This window comes from Vicugna pacos, chromosome 27, assembly GCF_048564905.1.
Source record: "Vicugna pacos chromosome 27, VicPac4, whole genome shotgun sequence".
In the NCBI taxonomy this organism is placed as follows: Eukaryota; Metazoa; Chordata; class Mammalia; order Artiodactyla; family Camelidae; genus Vicugna; species Vicugna pacos.
The window spans coordinates 18,033,478-18,049,563 of record NC_133013.1 but is presented as its reverse complement, the minus strand read 5'-3'; the positions used below and the strand labels follow the sequence as shown (position 1 = coordinate 18,049,563).

The following is a 16,086-nucleotide window of genomic DNA, read 5'->3' as shown; positions in this document are numbered from 1 at the left end:
GTTTTCTTAATTTGGGTTCTTCTTCTCTTTTTATGCTAGAATGTTTGAGCTACTTAGGGAGATTTTCTCAAAACACATTTTCTTTTCACTCATTAGTCTACTGTTTCTGACTTTTCCTTATAATTCAAGGTACCTCTTTAAGTACCTATGTAGAATCGTTACACTTTCATTTCAAGAAAATTACAGACCTTCTGACTTACTTCCTACTGTACATATGTTAAGAATTGTGAATCCAAACTAGGTAATATCAGTGACTCTGGTAGGTGTTTTTAATTTTCACTGCGCTGCTGTCTTTAAGCACTCTGTTAGAATCTTACCTGAAAAGAGCGGTGAGGAGATCAGATACAAATTTCATGGACAAAAAATTATCATTTGTCTTGTTGGCCATTTTAGTTTTGCTTTTACCAGCTTTTTCATTAAGGATGTCAGACAGTTTCTTGTAACACATAAATAAGCTCAGAACCTCCTCAAACTTATTCTTACTGTGTAAAAGGAAAAAGAGACCACCAAGGACAAGCATCAGAATATTGTGGTTAACTTGCACATACAGTGATAAGGAAATCAAACTGCTTCTTTAGACACCATACTTTCAACCCAGCATTACAAATGAATGGATTTTCATTAACATAGCACTCCCAGGTGATACCTATCTATCTGGGTTATTTCTTTTCTTCTTATTTATACCAGACACTGCAGAGAATGAGTGTTCAACACTACCACCAATCAAAATTTCTCTATTAAAATCAGTTCTTGAGTTTAGGATCTGGGGAATTTTGAATAAATTAAACCCTGCTAGAGGGCCAAAATTCACCAGCCTGTCTGGCATATGCTTTGGTGTTCCTGGTAGAAAGAACAGTTTGGTCTTAGGCTAGATGTCCATCTAAGAGATAGTGTCATCATCATCTGTGGTCTGTTCGTATCTAGTATATCGCTGGAGTTTAAGAAAAATAAATAAATAAATAAATAAAATGAACTATTCATTAAACTACAAGTAGAGTCACAGCAATACCTTACCTGAAATTACTTATGGAGAAATTATATTCTATTAGAACCTCACAAACTCCCATAACAAGAATAGCGCAGATATTATTTTTGATGCCAATACTAGTGCTCTGAGAAAAATCTGCTGATTTGTCCTATAAGACACAAGATAACAATTAATAAGCTACTAAAAAGCTCCATTATTCAACACAGCTGAGACTTGGAAATTACCAGTTCAAAGTCCTCTAGTTCACTCTTAATCATTCTATTAGTAATAGACTCCAACATATCATCTAAGTCTTGGTAGAATCCATCTTCTTCTTCCTCCTCCTCTTCTTCCTGATGCAGGGGCATCACTCTACTCTTATACCAGGCCAAACAATGCTGAATACAACATAAAAGATAATCCTGTAGAAGAAAATAATTGAACATTCTTGTTAAAGGCTAACCCATGAAGCTGTTGATATAAATAAGAATTATTTGTTAATTAAGGCTAAAGTAAATTATTCATTAGCATTACAAATTAAGTCAATATGGATTAACCAAACTGGGGAAAAAATAATTGAACTAACAGAGGCATTATTTTCTGACCTTTCCCAAAGGTGATGGCTTCATAAACAGCTGACACCTAAGAATGTAGCATCAGATGTGCTATCTCTGATCTGGTACAAACACCACGGAACCAAGCTGTGAAATTAAATTCTATCTAGCTCCTTTGAGTCCCAGAAGCTATTCTAAAGACAGGAGATTATCTTGAGGGGAATCTCTGGGAAACAAACATACCACCTCTGAGCTAGGCTGAGGACATCTCAGTTTTAAGTGACTTGGGATGAAGGAGTTTCAGTTTTCCTCTTTCTTGCTTGTCTTTCTGAGGCTAGACAACTAGAATAGAAAACTAACCTAGTAGGGGAGGGTATGGCTCAGTGGTACAATGCATGCTTAGCATGCACAAGGTCCTGGGTTCAATCCCCAGTGCCTGCATAAAAATAAATAAGTAAACCTAAAATACTTGGTGGGGTGGGTATAGGTCAAGTGGTAGAGCACATGCTTAGCATGCATGAGTTCCTGGGTTCAATCCCCAGTACCTCCTCCAAGAGTAAGTAAATAAACCTAATTACCCCCCCACCTAAATAAATATTTTAAAAATTAAAAAAAAAAGAAAAGAAAATCAACCTATCCTAGTTTTTCTCAATGTTAAATAGAATGCCAATTCTAGCTAGCTCAGTCTAAATCATACACTCCAGACTAACGAAGTAGGTCCCCTGGGTTCATGTACTTCTGGGTGACCTCCTTCTCCCCATTTTAAAGTATATTTATTTAGTATAGGCAATCAAAGAACCATAAACAGGAGATTACGATGCTCCCTGGGAGAAATGATGGATGCCTTGATTTAGTAAATTACTGACATGCAGATATTTTACCAATAGAACCAAGGTGATAATGAGTCAGAAATGATAAGCAGGGAAAAGTTCAAAGAGTAAAATTCATTGGGAGTATCAGCAAGAGTTTCACATGGGAAAGTATCTCTTTCTGAACATCAACCGTATCAACAGGGCTGATATTTCACTTGAGAGTAAAAATTACTGTTACAGGAGGAGGAAAAAAGCCTCACCAGTGGTTCCTGTAGAGAGATATGATTTCCTTGGGTCAGAACACAAGCTTCTAATTTCAGAGGAGGTAGCACATCAGGTTCTGGCTCATAGAACTGCTTTAACTGTATATGGTAAAGAAAAAGACACCAGGGCTCATGAAGGCTTTCCACTTTTTTAATTGGTCAAGCTAATGGCACCTTTAATGTCTAATGCTTTCTAAGACATTATTTCCTAACTGTCCAAAGAACATTGCAGCAAAATTTGTGTTGCTCTGGCTCATCCATACCCTTCGCCCTTGCTTCAGGCACTATACTGAGATCTTTCTTTTATTTCACTTCCATAACCTCTCCTATAAAACATACTCTCACATCAATTCCCAAATTTATATAGGCAATCAACATTTCAGTATGGCCTGATGGTTAAGAATACAGGCTCTAGAGTCAGACTGGCTGAGCACAGAATCCCAGCACCACCACTTATTAACTCAATAAAGGTGTCCACTCCTTGGTTTCTCATATGTGTAATGAGGATTATTACTATATTATAAACATATAAGTTTGTAAAAGGATTAAACGTGCTAACACATGTAAAGAGCTTCAACTCCTATTTGGCACATAACAGAGATCAAAAAAATGTTAGCCATAATTTTTTTTTAAAACTTTTCAAGTCTGTAGAATTTTAGTCCACGCACTAACCTGAGTTGGGAAGTACTGCTCTAAGCTTTCAGTCATAATTTGTGACTCCTGTTAAATGTGCAAATGTAGGTGGACTGATTATTACAGCTTTAAAAGATACAATATAACTAATGGGATATAAATTTTACATAGGAGCAGGTCCAAGGCCCATTGAAAAGCTTTTGATGAATAGTACAGGACCTTTCAATAATTTCTATATATCTAGGATCTTATTTTCAAATGGAGCTTTTTTGGCAGAATTATCACAAAGCAATGGCATAAAGGGGGAGATGAAGAGGGAAGAGGGTGGGAAGGAGAGGGGGAGAGAGAGAAGTTCCATTTAGAGCAAAATGGTGGATTAGGGTCTAGAGAAACCTCCTAGTAAAGAATAGAAAATTTTGCATTAAAAATCTTATACAGATGTATTTATTAAATAGACAGTTAAGATAGGAAAGTAAAAAGTATCACGAAATCAAAGACAAAGCCTAGGGCCTCAGGGGGTGAAGGTTGTATCAGAGACCTTCACATGAAGCTTGAATTCTCAAAAGGAGATATCCTTAGTGGATGTATCTGAAAAATAAATCCACCACATTGAGGAAGATGGTAGAGGGATATGTACCTACCTGACCCTTGACTTTAGGTGAAGGGAGGAAAAAAGTCTCCCCTGGGACTTTCTAACCACAAGCTAATAGAAGTGAACTCTAGCAGATGGGCCTAGAATTCACACTACTTGTGTAGTCTGAAAAATCATAAGCCAAAAATTTCGTTTAAAGTTTAAAGAAAGCGTGTAACCTCAAAATAAGTAAGGGAAAAAATGAAGTAAGGGAAATAAAGAGACAATTTCAAATTTTATATAAGCCAGATAAAGAGGGAATATCCCCCCCAATCATTTTACTACACTTATACTAAACCAAGGGGGATCAGTATGAGAAATGAAAATTACAGGCTATTCCCTCGTAGAAACAAATATGTAAAAGTCCTAAATGAAAACCAAACCCAGAAATGTATTACCCTGCAAATGCAATGTTGTTTTAAAAGGTCAAGTAATGTAATTCATAAAAATCATATGCTCATAATGACAGACACACAAATGCATCTGATAAAATTTAACATAATTCAAGAGTAAAATAACAAATCTGAAATGACAGAAGAGTAAGTAAACGTGAAGACATATTATGAGAAAATATCAAATCTGAAGAAAATAGTGTAAAAACATTGAGGAAAAATGAGCCAAGTCTCAGAGATCCATGGGACAACATGAGGTATTCCAACATACATACACCACCGAAGTCCCAAAAGGAAAGGAGAAAGAGAGGAGGAGGAGAAAAAATAATGATAAAATAATGAGTGGACATTTCTCAAATTTGGTGACAAGCATCAACTTATAGATCCAAGAAACTTAACTCCAAATAGGAGAAACACGTGTTTGGACTCTTGAGCCAGAAGATCTGAGTTCAAATTCCAGATCTGCACCTTAACTGTGTGACCTTGGGCAAATTAAATTACTTAACCTTTCAGAACCTTAAAATATAAATCTAATCTTGTAATAACCTTTAATGAAAAAAAGAATACGAAAATGAATATATGTATGTATGTGCATGACTGGGACACTTTGTGCTGTATGCCAGAAACTGACACATTGTAACTGACTGTACTTCAAAAAAAAAAATACATACATATATATATATATATATATATACATAAATCTGTAAAATGGAGATAACAGTTCTTATTTCACAGAGTTTTGTGAGGACTAAATGAGATCATCTACCATACAGTACTTCATAAATTGCTTGGTTGTCTATAAATGATAAATATTAGGTACTGTTGTTATTACTGTTAGTACATAATAGTATCTTGAACTCTCTCAATATATAAAAAGATTCATATATGAAATATTTAGCCATAAAAAGGAATGAAGTACTCATACATGGTACAACATAGATGAACCCTGAAAACATCGTGTTAAGTGAAAGACGTTAGTCACAAAATGCCACATAATGTATAATTCCATTTATATGAAATGTCCAGAATAGGCAGATCTATACAGAAAGAAGATTAGTGATTGCTTAGGGATAGGAGGCTGGGGAAAGGGAGGGAAAATTAGGGGGTGGTAGCTAGAGGGCATAGGGTTTTTTCCCTGAGATGATGAAATGTTCTAAAATTGACTGTGGTGATGACTGTACAACTCCATGAATATACTAAAAACCAAAGAGCCGTATTCTTTAAATGGGTGTATCTACAATATGTGAAATATATCTCAACAAAACTATTATTAAAATAATTCAAATAAATGCTTAATGAATAAATGTAGAGAATTAAAGGTCTTATTTATAGCAGATATTTTCCAGCTGAATTCTTCTCCTCTTGATGTCCTTTGAAATATTTTATAAATTAAAATGGAGAAGTACCGAAAATAACCTAATAGACACTCGGGGATATGTCACTCAGATTTAACAAATGTCAGTATTTTGCTGTATTTGCTCCAGATCTCCCTTTTTCTTCTTTCAGAAATAAACACAATGGATACAACTGCTGATAGCCTTTGTACAGCTCTTCAAAATGTCCTTCTGACTTAGGATGTAGACTGTTAACTGAGAGGGATAACTGTCATATGATGGCAGTGTGGTAGGTAGATAAGTGGTGATTAAAATAAAACAACCTGAAATAGCATCACACACCCCAGGCATGTTCACAATGTACCAGTGTTTTAGTTGGGAATTATTTTATATTTTGAAAAGTATGAAATACGTCCATTGCCTCTTAATGCCTTATTATCTGTTTTTCCTTATATCCATAAAAATATATTTTACCTGTGAGAGCAGAGTTTGCATGATAGAATTAGCCAGCTGAGAATTCCTTCGAAGGACATCATAGAACCCCTAAGAGGAATGAGAGAACAAGTAAGCTCTTTTTCAGAGATACTAGTGATTTGGACAATCGTAACTTTAAAAATAAGCCTATTCTCAGTCCTTTGAAAAAGATGGAGACTGTATTTGCTAGAGGGAGAAACAATTCAGAAAGTCTGGGTTATTTGCCTAAGCTAAAGAGATCTCTGATCACAGAGATATGGATTATAAACTGACTATAATCCCCACAATTTTTAGCCACCAGGTCACTTCTGGCTTTAGAGTACTTTTCCTCTTCACAGTCATGGATGTCCTAGGCCCTCATTCTTTTCTCTTATTCTACATTAGCGGCCTTCCTTTTTAGGACATTCTTTCCAGTTAGTCTCCAGTGCTTCAAAAGTGCCTCCTGGCCCTAAGCACCATAAAATGTGAATAACTGTGACATTTCTTCCCATACAAAATTTCCCAGGCTTAGTTTAAAACTGCTCAGATTAAAATCCTGGGGAGAATTTTCTTTTGGAACCCAAGAAAGGGATTATATAGTTCATTTGTGAAAAAAGCAAATGAGAACTGATCAAAAAAATAACTTTTTAAAGAAAAAAAAAAGGAAGATTAGCTCTATCAAGTATTAAAATATTTTATAAATGTATGATAATAAAAAGACATGGTCTTGGCACAAAAATCTATAAACAAAATAAGGGAATAGCATACAAACAGCAAAAGACTTTGTACACATAAAGGAGGCAATAATGTCTGAAAAAAATGGCTAGCCTGAGGGAAAAAAATTAGCTCCTTACACATTATATCAAAAAAATTACAGATAAGTCAAGTAGCTAAACATTAAAAAAAAAAAAAGCAATAAAAAACTAGAAGAAAAATGTTAGTAAATATTCATTGGAAGGATACGGACTCTCTATACATAAAAGTAATAGCAGATATTTCAGAGGTAAAGATTACAACCAAATTGTAAAATCTAACTTTGCAGCTCTAAAAAGATCATAATTTAAAAAAGCAAATGCCAATCTGGCTTGTACTTAGAACAAATATGACAATATCAATAATTCATAAAGAGTTTTTACAAACCAATGACACAGTAAGTCTTTGATGAATAAATGAACATCAATATTTGGATTTAGGTCTATGATCCATTACAAGCTAATTTCTAAAATTTGGAGCTAGATAAGGATTGAATTTTTTTTTTTCATATAGATGACTGCAGAAAAGAGTTAACAAATTAAAACATTTAAGTTGTTTCAACTATTCTTTATGATTCCTTACCTTAAACGACTTTTGACTAAGCAGCACTAACTACTGATCCTAACTGCATTAAACAAGAGCATATCTATTATACTTTTATTATCAGAAAAAAATTATTAAAATAAAAAGGATTACTAGTTGGGGTTGGGGGTGGCTGTGGGTACTATAACCCTTTCACTGTGTTGATTTACCTCATAAAGCATGAGTCGAACATCAGCCTGCTGGCCTAAGCACCTCTTCAAACTATCCATGATCTCAAGGCAAAAGGTTTCATTAGCGACAGAATTGTAACGGCTGTGAACATCCACACAGATCTGAAAGGAAGAGAGGCCATTCTTGTCTATCTTACCAAACTAACTAGTTTCCATTAAGAGGGTACAATGAACTGATGTTCTTAGTGAAAGAATCTTACACTTAGCTTTCCCTATATGCCAAACCCCAGGACTGAGGCAGACATTATAATCATTACTAGGCCATGGTAAGTATCGCTCTTATTCTAATTTGGAACAAGAGAAATTTTCAAGCATTTAAAAAAATTAACTATCCTCCATTCCTTAAGGTTTCCCTTGGCAATGTCAGCTGCTTAGGAAGGCACAGATTATTTCATGCCACTAGGATCCAGTAGTCATAATAAACTTGATTTTACTTAAAAGGTCAAAAAGACTTCCTTAAATGTCTTCAGTAGTTGGAAGAACCGAGTTCTTTTTGGTTCCATGAAATCCTGAGAGGTTTGAAGGTAGGTAGTTTTGTTTAGATCTGGACTTGACAAAGAATAATACTGCTTGTTTGATTTATGAAATGAATCAGCAATTGCAGACTAAGAACTCCTAATCCTTACTACAGGCATCTCAGTGAGGTAGTCAGAACTCACTGAGGTCAAATTTCAGTTCTACTCTTTTTTGGCTATATCACCTTGGACAAGTTATTTAACCTCTCAGTCTCAGTTTTCTTATTCTTAAAATGGAGATAATAACAATACACAAATGATACCCAGTGTTCCTAATATTTAATTTATGCCATATGTTATAAACAAAAGTTTTGTACAGTTATACTAGAGCAGTAAAGTAAGGACTCCTAATGAAATTGTTATACAAATATGTCTCTTATTTACAAATCGTATAGTACTGAATTTAAAGACAATTTCATTACCACAAAGCCCAGATTACCAAGTTACTGTAAAATTTTTGCTTTTTAAAATTATAGAGCTTAATAGATGTTCATGTGCAAGCACAACTACTATTAAAATTGTGGACAATAACAGTATCTAGCCTCAGAGAATTGCTGTGAAGATTACATAAGATAATAAATGCAAAGCACTTAGCATAGTGTCTGGTATAGTGTTGTCCAATAGAAACATAATACAAATCACAAATGAGAGCCACATATGTAATATTAAACTTTCTAGTAGCCAAATCAAAAAGGTAAAAAAGAAACTGGTGAGATTAATTTTAATATTTCATCTAACCCAACACATCCAAAATGTTATCAACATGTAATCAACACATTATTAATGAGATATTTTACATTCTTTTATATTACACTAAGTCTTCAAAATCCAGTGTGTATTTTACATGTACAGCACAACTCAATTTGGACTAGCCACATTTCAGCCAATGTTCAGCTCAATAGGGCCTACCATATTGAAAAGCAGTTTAATATACAGCAAATTTGCCATTAATGGTTAGCTGATATCATCATCATAATCATCTTCAGACCCTCAGTTTCAGGATCATTGGTACAACCAGAACAGGAGTAAAGAAAAAAGCCTGCACATCATCAACTCCTGGATCAGTGCACACACTATAAGCTGGTGTGAAAGAACCCTTACCTGGCTAACACCAATAGACTGACTGCACTGAGAAGATGACAAGCTGCCTAAAACTTTAAAGTTCTTCAGGAGCAGCAAAAACCCAGCAACTGCAGATTTTCGGGCATCAAGCTGGCTAGCTCAGGAACAGACAGAGAAGACATTACCAAACAGTACTGATTTCACAGGAATAGGCTTCTGGGTGAGAAAAATCTAGTTAGTTCTGTACAGAGAAGGACTATGTATAAACAGTGAAGCACAGAGCAAAATAAATTGAATTTATGTACTCAAAATAAGGCATCAGCTGTTCACAGCAATTAGTACAGCAATTCAGCTGGATTTTTCATTATCTTCTTAACCTCAGACACTGTCTATACTTTCTTCTATCCTGCTACTGACACTCACTATGTGGGAAATCAGAGTAAGAGTGCTGAAACACTGTACAATGGGTTGATAACTCAAATGTAAGTAGTAAATCGCAAAGGTGACTGTTGGTTTTCCCTGTGTCAGAAGGAGCACTTCCCTTCTTCATAGAGGAAAGCAGTACTTGGTGCCTTGTAAACCCTCCATCCAAAAAAATCATACACTCATCTCACTGAGACTCAATGATTAATTCATGTTATGGATGCTACAATATACAACCTTGGCCTGTCACACATGCCTTTGGGTAAGGAATAACAAAAAACTGTCAATTCTAGAACTGGGATAGTAACATATGGCTACTTACTAGTTGTTCCTCTGAATTTCCATGAGTGTATTATAATTTGGCTAATGTGATATTAATTTGGTATCTTATCCTTAAAGTAACAAATTCTTTCCACAGATTACTTGTCTCATAGTATCTTTAGGAGATGGTATTATCACTTCTAGCTTGGGATAGAAATTTGCATGACTGCTGTGAACAAATTGTACTAGAGATGACAGCAGAGAGGACTTTAAGTAACACTAGCAAGCATCACTTCCTAGGGTCTCATGGGATGCTACATACCTGGCAAACATAGCTTTCCGAAGGACAAGTATCAAGGAGTCTCTCATTGACATGCTGACTTTGAGAAGGGGCTGAAAGAGGAAGAATCAGTAGGTAAAAACAGCAATCTGTTTATTAGCCTTAGCAATCTTCTATTCAATTGTGTTACCATTTGGCTTATATAAGAAAGTCTGGCTCTTTTTTATAAATATGTTCCAAAGTTTGGTATATTTAGTAATAAGGACAATTTATACTTCGAAATACTAAATTGAAACTGGTTATGAATACTTTTAAATCTATTGTCCTCAATTAATAATTTTCTAAGAGTCTTTCAGTTACTACACTAACTTGAAAATGAGTCAAAGGAGAGAGAATAGTACTATGAAGAGGGGATAAGCTTGGGAAGGAGAGTCTAGCTCAGTGCTCCTGCCCTTTTAATACAAAGTTTTGTGTTTTAGAATCAAAGGAAACAAGATTTCTTAGACATACATACATATTAAGAAACACAACAGACTTCCACTAGACAGTTCAACCTCAATTGTGGTAAGCTCTTTAGAAGTCAAAAGATTTACCTGCACTGCTTTCAACAGCCCTTGTACAGTCCGAAGAGGCAGAAAGGACAAATAGTCAAAAGCTTCTATGACTTTAGAGGAACAACTCTGAAGAACTAAGGGTGCACACATGATGATATCTGAAAGCAGGTCTGAAAAACAGAATCTATAATCAGTTGCCTCAAATAACTAAAAAAGTTTCAAATAAGAGGAAAATAAATATGGGGAAAGAAACAGTAAAAAGTTTTTTGTTTCCTTTCTCAAAGAAATTGAGTATACTGCAATATGGATTTCTACTGGTCCTATATAATTTTAAGGTCAATATAACCAGGACACTAAATTTCTTCTGGTGACAGTATAAGACTACAAAAACTAAATTGTCTAAGAAAGGAAGAAGCCCATTATAACTGTCTAAACAAGTAGCACACAATGTCCTCATATTTCCTAGTTGAAATAAACCAATAAATATTTATGAACTTTTATTACATACAAGCATAATATGGTCCTATATAAAATAATACAAAAGCATAAAACATGGTCTCTTCCTTCAAGAATGTTTAGTTGGAAGTCAAAAAAAATATTTTTAAAAAATGAAAGAAAGAAATAACAGAATAATACCAAATATCTAATAATTCCAAACATAGTTTATTGTGTAGCAAATGGTAAAGAGAGAGTTTAAACAGGAGTTCAAAGGAAGAGATCATTATGAGTTGGTGTGTTTTAGGAAAGCAAAGCAGAGAAGGTAAAAGATGAGAAACATTTAGATGCACAAAAAAACCAGAAAGGACTACTATATTGTAAAGGGAAAAGTATGACTAAAAGTACAGGAAAGCACAACATTGTAAACTGACTATACTTCAATTAAAAAAAATCAACAACTTAAAGGCACTTAACCTATGTGTAACTGGAGTCCCAGAAAATTGCGTGCACGCGTACATGCATGTGTGTATGTATAAATGAATGTGCTGATGGGGAGGAAGATGACAGAAAAAATTTTCTGAAGACACAGTACCTGAGAATTTTCATACTTAATGAAAACCATAATCTTATGGATCCAAGAAGCTTAACAAACCTCAACCCCAAGAAACATGAAGGAACTACACTAAATCACATCATAGTTAAATTGCTTAAAACCACTGATAAAGAGAAAATATAAAAAGAAATAAGACATTATATAGAGATGAATTAAGATAAGAATAAAAGGAGTACATATTGTAGAATTCTATTTATACAAAAATTTTTAAATGGTGTTTAATTTATAGTGACAGAAGGCAGACCAGACTAGAGATGGGAGGTGGGGAGGAACAGGATGGAGGAACAAATTACAAAGAGGCACCAGGAAACATGTGTGGGTAACAGATATGTTCTTGAATGTGGTGATAGTTTTTGTTTCACAAATGTATACATGTCAAAAGTTATCAAACTGTTAATACTCTAAATATGTGGAGATTATTACACTTGTATTACACCTCAGTAAAGCTGTAAAGAAAGAAAAAAGTAGAATAAAGTGTCAAGTACGGAGCTTTGCAGAACCCTGAAATTTAAGGATAGAAGAAAGAAAAGGAATCACTAAAAGAGAAAGAAAAACATAGGCAGGATAAGATATAAACTATCAGTTATCAGAGAACCTACCTAAGAAAGTTTCAGGGAAGTTGTAAACAGTGTTGAATGACAAAGCAATTAAGAAAGTTGGTGACTAAGAAAAGAATAGGGGATTTAAGCATTAGAAGATACGTATTAAAAGAGCAAAAAAATTCAGAGGTCACCAAAGAGACGAGTACTGAAGTCAGAATGTCAAAGGTTAAGAGAATGGGAGGTCAGTGAGCGGTAGCTGAAGGACAGCACTCTTTTGAGAAGTATTAAAACAAAAAAAAAAAGAGAGAAAGTTGATGTAAGATACAAGTTTCACTCATCAGTTATATATTCCTTTCCTTCTTGACAACCACAGACAATATAAATGGATTTATGTTTTACTTGCATCATAATAAAAAATACTGCATTATACTACTATATTGTTAAATTTTTTTTCCCAAGACCAAAAGCATTATGACATTTAAATGAAAATATTCCTGGCAATTTTATCCACCCTTTCAAAGTTCAATACCTAGGAAATGACTGATGGGGGAGGATGCTCTGGTAACAACCCTGTTGAGGACTTGCTCCAGAATTTCTTGTCTGATCATCTCATGGATCTAAAAAAGAACAGGAGAACCAATCAAATATTCTGTGGTGACCTTCAGCTTATAATTGTATCAATGTATGTTAGGCAGAATGAAGAACAGTTCAGTTCAGATATGGGTAAAAATGGACTGTTCATTTCAAAGACAAATATAATGTGAATCATCAGGAAAGAATCACTCAATTTTACCCTCGTTCTGTGCTCAGATGATTCATTAGCAGGGCAAACTTTTACTAGTCTAAAAGAGATCACATGAAAGTACTGCTACAGATAAGGTCCAGCATCAAACAGGAATCCTACCTAGGTATCAAAACAGGAATCCTACCTAGGTATCCATTACACACCAACAACCATATTTCTGACAGTTTGCACAACTTTTATTTTAAAATTTAAAAGCCCACAAAAATTTCTGAAAATCTAGAAAATCTTCACCAGCCCCTTCCTCAGTTTCTAGAAGCATAGCAGGGTTGCCTAAAAAAAGATCTGTTTTGAATTTTCACTTGAATTTTAGTTAAATTTCTTATCCGAATTTGATTACTTTGAAGTACAGAGTAATTTCTTTCAGACCTTAGACTAGTAATTAGATTAGTAAATTACATGTTCTACAGATACCTTGACAAAGCAAACATCTGTGTGAAATGAACTGGAACCTTCTTAATTTTAAAAAAGATTAATTTAAAAACAAAAACTAAGTCTCTTATTCTAAGAATTTTTTAATCAGATTACTGTTAAGAAGGGTCATACGTATCTAACACACTTACAACTCTCAGAGATTTTTATATGGCATTCACTGCGTAGTTCTGAGCAGACATTAGACTTACATTTAAGTCGGCCTTTAAATAACACTATCAGCAGACACTTTTGGTGTGCAGATACGTTGAACAATTGAATGTCAAGAAGATGACTTAGAGGAATCACTAGCAAAGCAAATTTGTTTAGACTCACATATAGTCTTTTTGTTTTACTTAAAAGGAAATGAGTTTTTGAAAGCTATTTCAGAAATTAAGATTGAGATGACAGTCATTATATGGTAAGAAATTAAAATAGTATAAATTCCCAATTTGGTGTTCTTCAATAACAATAAATCAAAAAGCATGATTCTTTAAGCTTAATGTCCTAGAACAACTCTAACAAGATTATTTTTTGTATAAGGGGAAAAAAAACCCCAAAACTGAGAAATGATTAACGGCTAGAGGAAGAAGAGGAAATCATGAGGAAGCTAGCTTATATTCAAACTTCCAAGAAATGGTCAGAAAGAACAGAAATTAGAGCAAATAAAAAACTCATATAAATAAAGAGAAGGTCTTTCACCAAACTGAGTCTGTAATGTTTCAATTACTATCCCAACCTCTGTTCTGGGAATCTAGTACATATGCAAATTGCCCTGTCCCCTAAATTCCCAGGTAGATGCTTTTTTATAGTATAATTTAACAAAATTAAAGAATGGTTGCCAAATAGAGTCTCACCTTGAAAGTTTCCAACAGGATATTAGCTCCCAGCTTGCATGCATGCTGGTTTGGCATTCTAGAAAGACCTGAGCTGGTTTCAATAGTTTTTCCATCAAGAATCTTCTTTGGCCCATAGGAATCCATTAAAATGAAGCCAAGTACTACCAGGCCTTGAGTGACATGATCCCAACTATGAACACTGAAAGAAAACAAAGTTTAGCTAAAAAGAAAACTTAGTAAGATACCTTACCTTTATATTCTTTGCCATGTTACAGATTGCCCAAACTTGACCTGGATAAGCAACACTCCACGTGAACCTTTTCATGTATTTTTATCTGGCAAAATTCTGAATTCCTGCCTGTACAGTAATGGGAATGGTAGGCAAGCAATCACCACGTACAGAACACTGGGAAAATCCAGAAACTACAGAATATTCAAAAACTTACAGAAGAAACCGGAATTATTTCAATGTACTGACCATTTGAGATTTCTATTCAAGATTTTGACCAGAAGTTAACTGCTGCTTCTTCTTTCCCCCATGACACTGACAACACTTGTACTACACACATGCTTACAAGTTCACCTCCATCTGTACACGGAGATTCTCTAGAGAGCACAATGTTGTCCTATTTTCACCCAGAGAGCCTAGCACAAAGGCTAGCATATAGAAGGCACTCAGTAAATACATGTAGTAGAAATATTCATATCATATCATATTTATATTTATAGTATGAAATGATCAATGACTGAGTTTCAAAAGCATGAGTTAAAACTACAGAAAAACTTCTGTAAAGCAGTAGATACCACTTAATGTTACCCATTATAGTGGAAATGATGTTTATAATAACCTTTATATCATTATATCTACTGGCTAAACAGCAACAAATTATAATGCAGCACTAACAAACTGAAGGTGATAGTTGTGAATAGATTCTCATAACATTTAGACAGATTTTATTAATAGTCGCCACACTCTGGAGATCGGGAATCAAAATAACAGACTGAGCACAAGCTCCATTCTTCCCACCCCAAATACCTACAAAATGACTGAAAAGATACATACACCTGTGTGTGTATGGCTATATGTGGTGTGTTTATGCACTACTCTATAATAACATGGAAAAGTAAGAGGTGTTTTTGACTGACTAGAAATTATGCAGACTCCCTAAAAAGTGAAAAGAATATAAAAATGAAAGAGGAAGCCATAGACCCCATATTGCAAAATGAAGGGATACCTCCAAAAGCAGATGTCAAGGGCAGATACACTAGCAATTGGAAGGACCCCTGGGACAACTCCTGTGATGACTGGTTGGGATATCCCAGCAGGAATAGTTGGGCAGGCAGAGGCCTTTTTCTCCAAGACCCCACTGTACCTCCAGTTTATGCCAAGACGTGAACAATCATGAGGCCTGTCCTTAGATGGTATCTGTGCGTAGAAGAGCTTGGGCCTGAGAGGTGGAGTAATACTCTGAGAGGATGGCAACATGCTATAGGATCAGGAAGGATCAACACCTAGAAAATCACCCCTTGGTACATCCTGTCACTATCCTCAAATCACAGAGGTAGAATGTGCTAGATATGGCACTCTCAGACAAACTACCAGGGAACATCAAAAACAACACATCTGAAACTAACACAATATTGTAAATCAACTATACTTCAATAAAAGTTTTAAAAAATATATGATGAGACAACAAGTAATCACCAAATATAAGAAAACAATACCACCATGGAAGAGAAGCACCAAACTCAACAAAGAGAACTAACCCCTGAGGGCAAGG

General features: G+C 34.8%; 1 protein-coding gene across 3 annotated transcripts in view; it reads right to left on the bottom strand.

Moving 5' to 3' along the window:
• Positions 1 to 16,086, bottom strand: part of FANCI (FA complementation group I) — a 58,638-nt gene that overhangs the window by 17,342 nt on the left and 25,210 nt on the right. For all 3 annotated transcript variants that reach the window (XM_006198460.4, XM_072950760.1, XM_072950759.1), the window contains exons 13-23: positions 14,324 to 14,504; positions 12,783 to 12,870; positions 10,700 to 10,830; positions 10,149 to 10,219; positions 9,182 to 9,296; positions 7,545 to 7,667; positions 6,061 to 6,129; positions 2,594 to 2,695; positions 1,213 to 1,389; positions 1,015 to 1,136; positions 318 to 482 (exon numbers count right to left, since the gene is read on the bottom strand). In XM_006198460.4, coding sequence (XP_006198522.1) covers positions 318 to 482; positions 1,015 to 1,136; positions 1,213 to 1,389; positions 2,594 to 2,695; positions 6,061 to 6,129; positions 7,545 to 7,667; positions 9,182 to 9,296; positions 10,149 to 10,219; positions 10,700 to 10,830; positions 12,783 to 12,870; positions 14,324 to 14,504 — 1,344 coding nt within the window. The remainder of the gene's footprint in view (positions 1 to 317; positions 483 to 1,014; positions 1,137 to 1,212; positions 1,390 to 2,593; positions 2,696 to 6,060; positions 6,130 to 7,544; positions 7,668 to 9,181; positions 9,297 to 10,148; positions 10,220 to 10,699; positions 10,831 to 12,782; positions 12,871 to 14,323; positions 14,505 to 16,086) is intronic.